Source organism: Lemur catta, chromosome 7, assembly GCF_020740605.2.
Source record: "Lemur catta isolate mLemCat1 chromosome 7, mLemCat1.pri, whole genome shotgun sequence".
Classification (NCBI taxonomy): domain Eukaryota; kingdom Metazoa; phylum Chordata; class Mammalia; order Primates; family Lemuridae; genus Lemur; species Lemur catta.
This window is the reverse complement of record NC_059134.1, coordinates 97,981,254-97,993,190: the sequence shown is the minus strand read 5'-3', so window position 1 is coordinate 97,993,190 and position 11,937 is coordinate 97,981,254. Positions and strand designations below refer to the sequence as shown.

Here is an 11,937-nt window from a genome sequence, read left to right as displayed (position 1 = left end):
ATGCTTTTCAAATAAGCTTTTCTTTTCAGACTGAGATTTACAAATCTCTGAGGGTATGCCAGAGGGTTGAAGGTAGGAGTTTACAGCAAGAAGATATAATGGAACAATTAATAGCTGGAAGATCTGTAGAAGGAAAAACTCATGTAAAACATTGTTTTACATTTTAAAAAGTAAAATCTATTATGGAATAGAATGCAAAATTGACCTTGAAAATTTTAGATAAAAAAATTAAATAAATCTAATGCTTCCACAAGTACATTCCAACTATCTCTACTTCTACACACTCCAGGAAGGTGTTCATCCACTCCCTTTGATACTAGAGGTAATTTAAGGATCTCTACTCAGGACCATCCAAATCTAAGACATTGATGTTTTTTACTGAATGCAGATTTTCTAGCCTCCTTTTTATCTTCTGCCAGCAGGAGGCACTGACGGAGATTACAAGACCTTTATCTTCACCCTGCTATCTTAAAATGACATGTACCCAGACTCCCCCATTGACCGAGGTTTGCTGATGTGAGGGATAGGATTCCACAGACAAGACTTGAGTGCTAAAAAGTTTTACTAAAAAGACTGCAAGAAGAGCCTCATGAGCATGTTTCAGGATTATGCTATTACTAGCTGGAGAGTGGGAGTTGAAATAAAGAAGAGTGATCTTAAGGGATCACTAAAATTTAGTTCCTCGAGTGCCCAAAAGAAAGACTTAGTCTCATCCTATTGATCTTGAGGGAGGATACAGAAATGTTCCACTATAGCTGCTCCCCCAACTCATAGGCCTGCAGGTCATCAAACTCTCTACTCTGTCTCCTTGTCAATCCAGTGGTGTTCATTTCCACCATGGCTACTAAATATTTCTTAAAGGAATTAAACTCCCAACGATGTGGGATTATTCTGTGTCTACTGAATCTAAAACACAACTTGTACACAGGTTAGAAAAATGCTACTAGCAGCAGGGTGGGTGACAGTGACACTTCCATCCCTACCTCTCAGCTTAGGTCCTATTTTGAGGTAATCACTTGGTCATCAAGAAGGATAGCCGAAGGCACAGCACATTTTATTTGTAAGATCAATTCCACATAAAAAGTATACACAGACATCTTCTTATCATCAGAGAAATAAGCAAGGCCACCACAGCCACTTTGTTGAAAAGGAACACTTTTTACAAACATATCAAGCACTAGGGGCACTATCCCAACCCTAACTTCAAGACATCCTCTTACGAAAATGGCATAGAAAAGTGCTAAAATCTATAGTGATTGTTTTAAAATTTAAATTTTAAGGAAGCTGTAGCAACAGAATTATCAGGATTGCCATGGAATGCCCTAGAACATAGCCATGTTTGCGTACTCATGGACTAGCGGATGAGGCATATTAAGTAGAAGTGACTGGGAGGATGACTCTACCTGCAGAGAAAAAAGAAAGACAATGAATGAGAAGCTTGCAATGTAACCAATGACAAACTTGGCACAGAAAGCACATTCACTCACACATGGACTAATGAATTTGGAGCATCTATGATACACCAGGGATTAGAGGTTGTGGGAGTTGAGATACCCGGAAACTTTTATCCAAGTGGCTGAGCACTATTTACAGTGAGTGGTTTTCACACGTTCTCACTTCTAAGTGGGAACTAAATAATGTGTACATGTGGACGTAGCAAGTGGAATAATGGGCACTGGAGAAATTACTTAATAGGTACAAAGTGCACTGTTTGGGTGATGGCTGTACTAAAAGCCCAGACTTCACCACTAGACAATATGTTCATGTAACAAAACTGTACGTATACCCCCTAAATCTATAAAAATAAAAAATAAAATTGAGTAATTTAATTATCAACTCAGATTATGTTTAAACCATACTAGAGATTCAGTTAATTTGATGCAACAACTGGGATAAAGGAAGACTTACCAGTAACACCGGAACATACATAGACACATGGAAGTGGCGTTTTGTTTTCTAAACTGGACTATCGTGTAATTTAAGATTCACCACATAGCTAGACACTATTTAAACAACAACAACAACAAAAAAAACCACGAGCAGAGATTTAAGCTTTCCCCCTCCTTATAGCAAAACAATAGTTTCTATGTGAACACTGCCATGTGTTGCCTGTTCTAACGATCCTCACTCACCAAGGAGTCTTGAAAATGTGGAATCTGAAGCAATCCAAACAGGCAAGTGTTGGTTATGTTCCAGGGAGAATAAGAAATGGCAGAGGGAGGATCATTTCTGAACTTTGCAAGATTGTTTTGGTGATGCTTGGAGTGGTCTCCAAACATGATGAGCTACAATTTTAAAGAAGAGAAAATTTGCACATTAGATCAGAATATAAACCAGTCAGTCTCATTTTGGCTTAACCCATTTTTGTTCAGCCTATTTTAGCAGCAAATGTGTCACTACCTCTCTGCTCCTACTTGATTTTTTTTAGACTTAACATCCTTCCCCATGCTTTCATGTGCCACCATTCGTGAATATATTCTAAACAGAAAATGTTAGCTCTGATAAGCTTTATAAAATCCCAAAGACAACCCCTCACAAGTGTAAAGCAGGAGTCCTGGATCTTTTAAAACTTGTCATTCATAAACTACTAGTAGGCTAACTGCATTCCTCCATCCATCCTGAAGGAAAAACAAAGTTTAGGAGGTTTCCCCAAAAGCCATAGGGCCATAATATCTATATCAAGCAAACATCCAAATTGCTATTTTAAAAAAATATCTTTCAATACAATTATGCCCATTAAAGTTTATAGGATTTATAAAAACTATCAAAATGGAAAAATGTTAGGTCTTCTATAGAATAAAGAACAGCTTAAGCCAAGATGGTTTTTTTTAAATAAGACCTTAAGGAGCTGAAAACTGAGTAATTTGGCTGTTGTTTCTACTTCTCCAGGCACTTCCTGATCTGCAGGTGCCAGCTATGTGACAAGGCACGTTCAAGGCCTGACTTGCCATTTCCTAGCTACTTGATCATAGGTACAACCACCTCTGAGCTCTATTTAACCCATTTTACCATGTCTTAGTTGGGTTCTTCAAAAGCAGAACTTGACAAGGGGATGTATGTGCAGGTGATTTATTACAGAAGTGTTCCCAGCAAGGGAATGAGGAAGCAGGACATGAAGGGTAAAGACAGCAAGCCAGAATGCTGTTTTTAAAAAGTTTCACATGACACAGGAAACTTCAGAAATGAAGACCCAAAGAAACAGGAGAAAACGGTATTTTTATGGATATTTGTCCAGAAGTATCATGGGAAAATAAAAGAATATGATCTGATGGTAAAACTGGAGGGAACTTAAAAAAAAAAAAAAAAAAGAATGCTATCTAAGGCGGAGTCCTAGCCTCAGTAGGACCTTCAAAAGAGCTCCAAAGTTAAATCCTGCCTCCAAGTGTGTCCCTGACCCAAGCAACAGAACTGGGCTTTTATATTCCCAAATCACTCAATCATGGAAGTGGGGAGCATTTTGTAAACTTCCAGGCCCAGTTGGGGTCATTAGAAGACAAGCACACGCAAGCAAGGGGAGGGGTACACGGAAATGGCAAGGGGGAATCCGGGGAGGTCTGGGCAGAGTATCTGGAAGGACCAAATGGCACAGATAAATATTTCATTGCACAGAGTAGCCCTGTACACCAATATCACTCCAGGCTTCAAACAAAGCTGAGCTTCATTTTCCAAATGTTTTCCTTTTCACAAGTACATCTTAGAAGGTACACTGTGAACCAGCTTGTTCCTTATACTCACCTGAATACAATACACATCAAAGCAATTTTGCCAGTGCCTCCTTTGTGCATTGTGTTACAGTGGAGGGCGGAATAAAATATTATTCCATATGAGACACACTAATGGGACTAAAAGACCTTTTATGAAGTATGCCATGACACATTGGAGTTTTAAAGAAATTGGAACAAGAAATAGATCAAGTCAAGATGTAAGTTCCTTATGCTGTACTAAGGTTTATCTGCACAGAGCCCGAAGGGACTGCTTCCACAGAAAAATTAGGAAAGCAGTATGCCAAGCTCTTGATCATAAGTGCAACCAGTTAGCATTTGTGGAAATATTAATCAAATTATGAAATTGAAATCCTGAATTGCCAGGCCAGGAACAAGGGCTACAACCTCTAATCAATGCATTTTTTCTGGGACTTGGCCTTCAAACATTACCACAGCGCTGAGTCTCAGCTCTCTGAAAATATTAGACCAATTAGAGGTTTGTGCATGCTCATTGTGGAGACATTATAAAACAATGTTATGGCCAAATAAAAATATCCATAATCTTAACACAAGGATAACTTCTGTAAACACATTTAAGTATATGTTTTTCTATTACTCATTTTAATAAAACTGTCTTACTGAATTACTACTTTTCCACCTGTTAATTTACACAATAAATATTCTCATGGAAATAAAATGCTTCCAAGGAGAATTAATGGTAACATTCAATAACTTGGTTGCAGTTGCTTTTGAATATATTGTTTTAGTCAAGTCTATCAGTTGTATGTGAAGTGTGGAAAATATATACTATGTCCTCCTTACTTCTCATATTAATTAAATATTCATTCAATTCTCACTTCCAGTACAGCTAATACCACTAAAAATCTACTTCTCCATAAAACAAAAACAAAATGGTAATTAATGTTACCATTAATTCTCCTTGGAAGCATTTTATTTCCATGAGAATATTTATTGTGTAAATTAACAGGTGGAAAAGTAGTAATTCAGTAAGACATTTTTATTAAAATGAGAAATTATCAAATTCAACTTTTTCAAAACTCTGGAAATTAATCTAAGGCTTGCAACAATCCCAGGAGCATTTAGTCAAGAAAAATGGTTGGAATCTCCGTAAGAACAATGAGCTTTGTGACACTTTAACTTGCTCTATTCTTATTACCCTCTCCCCAGTCCACAATAGCCCTGAAAACCAATCCTAGCAGAACCTGGAGAGACCAGATTGGTTTAGAGCTCCCCAAAATCTCCATTCTCCAGAGAATTGTCATTATTTAATCTTTCCTATAATTCTGGTTATTTGACTTGACTCAGAATGTGTTCACTCTGAATAGACCTACAAGAAGTAAAGAGATTGAATTAGTAACTAAAAACTACCCACAAAGAAAAGGCCAGGCCCTACCTGACTTCACTGATGAATTCTATCAAACATTTAAAAAAGAATTAATACCAGTGCTTCACAAACTGTTTCAAGAAATAGAAGAAAAGGGAACATTACTCAACTCATTCTATGATACCAAAACCAAAGACATCACAAAAAGAAACTATAGATCAATATACTTTATGAATGTAGACACAAAAAAACTTCAGCGAAATATTAGCGAACCAAATCCAGCAGGAGAGAGAAAGGGTTATACACTGTGACTAAATGGAATTTATCCCAGGAAAGAGATATGTTGGCTCAACATACAAAAATCAGTGTAATACATCATATTAGTAGAATAAAGGGTAAAACTCACATAAGCATCTAAGTAGATTCAGAAAAAAATTATAAAATTCAATACGATTCATGATAAAAAACACTCAACAACTAAAGGTAAAATAATATTTTCTCAACCTGATAAAGGGCATCTGTGAAAATCCCACAACTAGCATCATACTTAATGGAGAAAGACTGAAAATGTTCCCCAAAATCAGAAATAACACAAAGATATTCACTCTTACCACCTGTATCCAATATTGTACTGGAGGTTCTACCCAGGGCATTAAGGCAAGAAAAGAAAATAAAAAGTGCCCAGATTGATAAGGAAGGTGTAAAACTATATTTGTTCACAGATGATATGATCTTATATGTGGAAAATCATAAGAAATTCACCAAAAAACTATTAGAACTAATAAATTTTTCTAATTTATATTAGAAAAATTCTAACTAATAATGTTTCAGGATACAAGATCAATAGACAAAAATCAATTGTATTTCTAAATACTACAAATGAACAATCTAGAAATGAAAGAAAACAATTTCATTTACAATAGCATCAAAAAAACAAAATATGTACCCCCATAATAAGCTGAAATAAAAAAAATACATGGGAACAAATTTAATAAAGTTTGTAAAGATTGTAATAAAATTATAAGACTTGTACATTGAAAATTACAGAACATTATTGATCTAAATAAATGGAAAGACATCTGTGTTCATGGTTGGAAAGATTTAGTATTAAATCTAGCTAATATGGCAATACTCCCAAAATGGATCTTCAGAAATAAGGCAATCCCTATTGAAATCCCAGCAGCACTTTTTGCAGAAATTAATTAACTGATCTTAAAATGTATATGGGAATGCAAAGGGCGCAGAACATCCAAAACAATCTTGAAAAACAGAAGAACAAGATTGGAGGATTCACACTTCCCAGTTTCAAAACTTACAGTGTGTTACTGGCATAAAAGGTAGACATATCAATGAATCAGAGAGTCCAGAAATAAACCCATACATTTGAGTGAATTAATTCTCTACAAGGGTGGCAAGACCATTCAATGGGGAAAGAATCATTTTTTTAACAAATGATTCTGGGTATATACTGAAACAACTGTGTATCCACATGCAGGAGAATAAAAGTAGAGCCCTACCTCCCCTTATAAAAATTATATATAAAAATTAACTCAAATTGCTAACTCAGAGAGCTAAAACTACAAAAGTCTTACAAGAAAACAGTCATAAACCTTCTTGACCTTAGATTAGGTGATTGCTTCTTAGATATGACACCAACAACAAAAAAATAAGATGAACCGAACTCCAAAATTTAAAAATTTTATACTTCAAAGGACACCATCAAGTGAATTAAAAGATAACCCACATAATGGGAGAAAATATTTGCTAACCATGTATCTGGTAAGGGACTTCTATTCAGAATAAAGAACTCTTATATTTTAATAACAAAAAGACATAATACAATTTAAAAATAGACAAAAGGTCTAAATAGACATTTTCAAAGTGATATACAAATGGCCAATACATACATGAAAAGATTCTCAATATCATTATCATTAGGGAAATATAAATCAAAACCACAGTGAGATACCATTTCACACCCATTCCAAGATGACTAGAATCAAAAAGACAGAAAATAAGTTTTGGCAAGGACATGGAGAAATTAGAACCCTCGTTTCATGTAAATGAGAAAGTCACTTTGGGAACAATCTGGCAGTTCCTCAAAAATTCAAATATGGAGTTACCATGTAACACAGAAATTCCAGTCCTAGGTATTCATTTAACACAACTGAAAATATATACCCACACAAAAACTTGTATACTGATAGAAGTATAGCTACTCCTCTTTCCTGGTTCCTATTTTCATGGAATATCTTTTTCCTTCCCTTTATTTTCAGTCTATGTGTGTCTGTATAGGTGAAGTATGTTTCTCGCAGACAACATATAGTTGGCTTTTGTTTTTTTTATCCATTCAGATACCCTATGTCTTTTGATTAAAGAGTTTAGTCCATTCACATTCAATGTTATTATTGAGAGGTAAAGATTTACTACTGCCATGTTGTTATTTAATTTCTGGTGGTTTGTTGTCCACTCTTCCTTCCTTCCTGTCTCCCTTTGTTAAAAGTTGATTTTCTCTTGTAGTATGTTTTAATTTCTTCCTTTTCATTTTTTGTGTATCTGCTGGTTTTTTGATCTGAGGTTACCATGAGGCTTGCAAAAAAATTTCATAACCAATTATTTTAAACATAAGACAATTCTGCTTACAAACATATAAGGAAACTATGAGAAATCTAATAGAAATTCTACACTTTAACTCCATCCTCCCCCTGCTTTTTAACTTTGTGTTGTTTCCACACATATCTTTTTCTGCTCTCAAAAAGTTGTTGTAGTTATTTCAGATAGGTTTGTCTTTTAGTCTTCCTACTCAAGATGTAAGTGGTTTAGACATCACAGTTATATCAGTAGAGTATTCTATATTTGTATACTTACTGCTACCAGTGAGTTGTATATGTTCAGATCATTTCTTATTGTTCATTAACATCCTTTTCTTTCAGACTAAAGAACCTCCTTTTAGTATTTCTTGTAGAAGAGGTCTGGTGTTGATGAAATCTCTCAGCTTTTGTTTGGGAAAGTCTTTATTTCTCCCATATTTTAAGGATATTTTTGTAAGATATAATATTCTAGGGTAAAGGTTCTGTTCCCTCAGTACTTTGAATGTGTCATGCCACTCTCTCCTGGCCTGTAAGGTTTCCACTGAGAAGTCTGCTGCCAAATGTACTGGAACTCCTTTATATGTCTTTTTTTTTCTTTTTTCTTGCTTCTCTTATGACATTTTCTTTATCTGTGACTCTTGGGAGCTTGATTACTAAATGCCTTGAAGTAGTTTTGCTTGGACTAAATCTGCCTGGTGTTCTATGACCTTCGTGTACCTGAACATTGATATTTTCCTCTAGGTTTGAAAAGTTCTCTGTTATTATTTCTTTGAATAAACTTTCTACTCCAATCTCTCTCTCTCTACCTCCTCTTGAAGACCAATAATTCTTAGATTTGCCCTTTTGGGGCTATTTTCTAGATCTTGTAGGCATGCTTCATTCTTCTTAAATCTTTTTCTTTTTTCTCTTCTGACTGTGTATTTTCAAATAGCCTGTCCCCAAGCTTACTAATTCTTTCTTCTCCTTGGTCAATTCCACTGTTGAGAGACATTTCTGATGCATTGCTCAGTTTGTCCACTGAATTCTTGAGCTCCAGAATTCTGCTTGCTTTTTTGTTGTTATTTCAATATATTTGTTAAATTTCTCTGATAGGCTTCTGAATTCTTTCTTTTTGTTGTCTTAAAGGGCACTGAGCTTCTTTAGGACAGCCACGTTGAATTTTTTGTCTGAAAGGTCATATATCTCTACCACTCCAGGTTTGGGCAGTGGTATCTTGGTGAGGTCATGTTTACCTGGATTTTTTTTCTTTTTTTTGAGACAGAGTCTCACTCTGTTGCCCTGGGTAGAATGCAGTGGCATCATCATAGCTCACTGCAACCTCAAACTCCTGGGCTCAAGTGATCCTCTTGCCTCAGCTTCCTGATTGGCTGGGAATACAGGCCTGCACCACAATGCCTGGCTAATTTTTTCTTTTTCTTTTTCTTTTTTTTTTTTTAGTAGAGACAGGGTCTTGCTCTTGCTCAGGCTGGTCTCAAACTCCTGAGCTCAAGCAATTCTCCCACCTTGGCCTCCCAGAGTGCTAAGATTACAGGTGTGAGCCATCACACCTGGCCTCCTGGATGTTCATGATGCTTGTAGATGTTTATCGATGTCTGGGCATTGAACAGTTAGGTATTTAGTTTAATCTTCACAGTCTTGGCTTGTTTGAACCCATCCTTCTTGAGAAGGCTTTCCAAATATTCAAAGGGAATTGAGTTTTGTGTTCAACTTCTATTAAGCATTCAAGGATCAAAAAATTCTAATCTTACCCAAACTGTTTTAAACTTGACAAGGATTATATGAGAAGGGATATTTATAGATCAATCTCATTCACTGGCATAGATGTAAAAATGAAAAACAAGATACTACCATATTCACCTCTACATCAAATTATCTCAGGTGTTTCTTCTGAATTCCCCTAGTGAATCCTACCTCTGTTATAACTTACTGTCCACTTTAGCTCATTGCCTTCTTCTTCAAAGGAAAAATGTCAATTCCAATTTACCAATGTGTAAGTTTCAGTTACATGTCTGTTGGACAGCTGCATGACCTGAAAACCGGGAAAGATGCCTTCTACACAGTGTTTCTAGACTTTAAGAGATGTAAGGACTAAAAAAGATTTAAGAGTACTTGAAATGTCATGCTATATATGTCAAATTTTCTCCTCGCTTAATGGGCTATGAACTCTTCGTGGCCAAATCAAGGTTCCCACTGGTTGGTATACCTATCCTGAAAGTACCAAATTCAAGTGTTATAAAATGAGCAAGTTTTTCCTCTTTGGCCTTGGCTCCATCTATCTTGCACTGACTGTACACACAGTGCCACTGCAAGGTAAGATCTGGCAGTCAGTTTATTATTTTAAATAGGCATAGCTCTTACCTCTTTCTGACTCCCATATTCAGTGACAGGACAATTAAACACATATCCCTTCTCAGTTACGTCAGTTACAAGACAACCAGTTCCCAGAGACACTTCATCAGAATGCCAAAAATGATCTTGATCGAGTAGGGTTGGCTCAGCCACAGCCCAGAACACTGTTGAAAGAACCAAAGGTATACGCTAGAGGACATTCCAAGTTCGAACATAGCCTTTTTTCCCCCATACCATAAATATATACAATTTTACTTGTCATTTAAAAATAACACAATGCATAAATAAAAAGAAATCTCTTCCCCCACGGTGTGACCATCAAGCCTGACTAGACGGCGATGTTCCCCAGCAAGCACGCTAGAGATGGAAAGGTCAGGGGAAGAGTGAGTGCCAACCCAGGGTCAGTCCACGGGTCTTGGGCCAAATATTCAGAGCAGATAAAAAGTGAGGTGGTGACAGGAAGGCCTGGCACTTGTAGAAGAGCCAGAGACCCCTGAGCTTCCAGGCAACACCCTGGCAGAGAACCCAAGAGATGGGGGCTCAGGGGCACAGAGCTTACTAAACATAGTCTTTTTAAAAAAATTACCCCCTAACAGCCTTCAGAGATGTGATGTGATCATTTAAATTGAATTGTAACAATTGTGAATGAAGGCTTTTCATCAGTTCAGTCCCATGCAAGCCTATCTAGGGACAACCTCTGTCTCTTCCAAGCAGTGTTTCCTTAGAAACTACAGCATTAAGTTAAATGTGAGGTTTTGTCTCTGCTTCACTTCCTGTGTGGGGCTGGTCCTGGACTGGAGGGGCCTCAAGCTGGTGCGCTGGCCTTGGGTCTGCACATGGTTAGGACGGTAGACATGACTCATGGAACACTGCATTTGCAGCTCCTGTGGCTTCTGGCTCTCATCCCTGGCAGCCATATAAACCCCACACAGGTGAAGGGACAAGGGAAATTGTATCCTTGAGCAGCTGCTGGACCTGCCGATAAGGTGAAGATCTGCACCTGCTGTGCTCCATGCTGTTTCCTTCCGTAAAGCAAAAGGAAGATAGTCTTAGATTAAGGCCTACTCACGTCTGGCAGCTCAAATCATTGTCCACAGTTGCGCGGCTACAATGGCATTTTCTTACTTTGCCCCACTAATTCTACTACCAGAAATATATCCAAAGGAAGTTTTTAGACAAATATGCAAAGACATGTCCTGTGGATAAAACTATCCATCACTATATTTTCATGATAACGAAATACTAGAAATAACAAAATGTTATGTTTAGTTTCTATGTCATATTTCTATGCAGTAACTTTTTAAAAAAATGTATAGTTTAGGTAAGATTACTGTAAAATAAGCTGCAGGTAGGACATATGGACAAAGTAAGTGAAATCCAAATAAAACAATAGATGTTAACAACTTTATTACTTAGGACAAATAAGAAGTGAGAAGAGGAAGAACGAAGAGCTTTCTTTCGACAGCCTGATTTAGAACCAGCTCGCAATCACTTAAGAGGCACCAGGGGATACTGAGGCAGGTGGCTGGATTACGAGCAGGAGATCAGGTAGGGCATGGAAGAGCAAGCTGAAATCTTGAACAGAGAAATATCTTTCCACAGGTAGGGTGAATAGCATGGAGAGCTACACAATGGAAAACACCTACATTTAGAAGAAAGCACAAAAAATAGCTCTTTCCCAAGCATAAGGATAAACTTATATAAATCACTAGCTTTTGAGGGAAGGTGGAGGGCAAAAGAGAGAAAACAACATGATAGCAGAAGTCAAAAAAATAAATTGGCAAGGCACTTCTACTCAAAATAGCAAACAACAAAAAGCACAGTAACCTCTAAGAAACTACACCTTGAAACAAAACACGAGAATCACCCTCGTACCTGACTCTTGCTCAGAAAAAGCCAAAAGCACACACAAAAAGAAAGATGACTGTAACCCCACAAAATCCTTCAT

The 11,937-nt window shown here is 36.9% G+C and overlaps 1 protein-coding gene across 1 annotated transcript; it reads right to left on the bottom strand.

The window, feature by feature from the left end:
• Positions 1-1,246: 1,246 nt before the first annotated feature.
• Positions 1,247-11,937, bottom strand: OOSP3 (oocyte secreted protein family member 3). The gene is made up of 4 exons (XM_045558161.1): positions 11,841-11,937; positions 9,999-10,153; positions 2,133-2,285; positions 1,247-1,403 (listed from the first exon to the last, which is right to left on the bottom strand). Exons 1-4 carry the CDS (start codon positions 11,935-11,937, stop codon positions 1,323-1,325), a joined length of 486 nt encoding a protein of 161 aa, XP_045414117.1. The 3' UTR covers positions 1,247-1,322.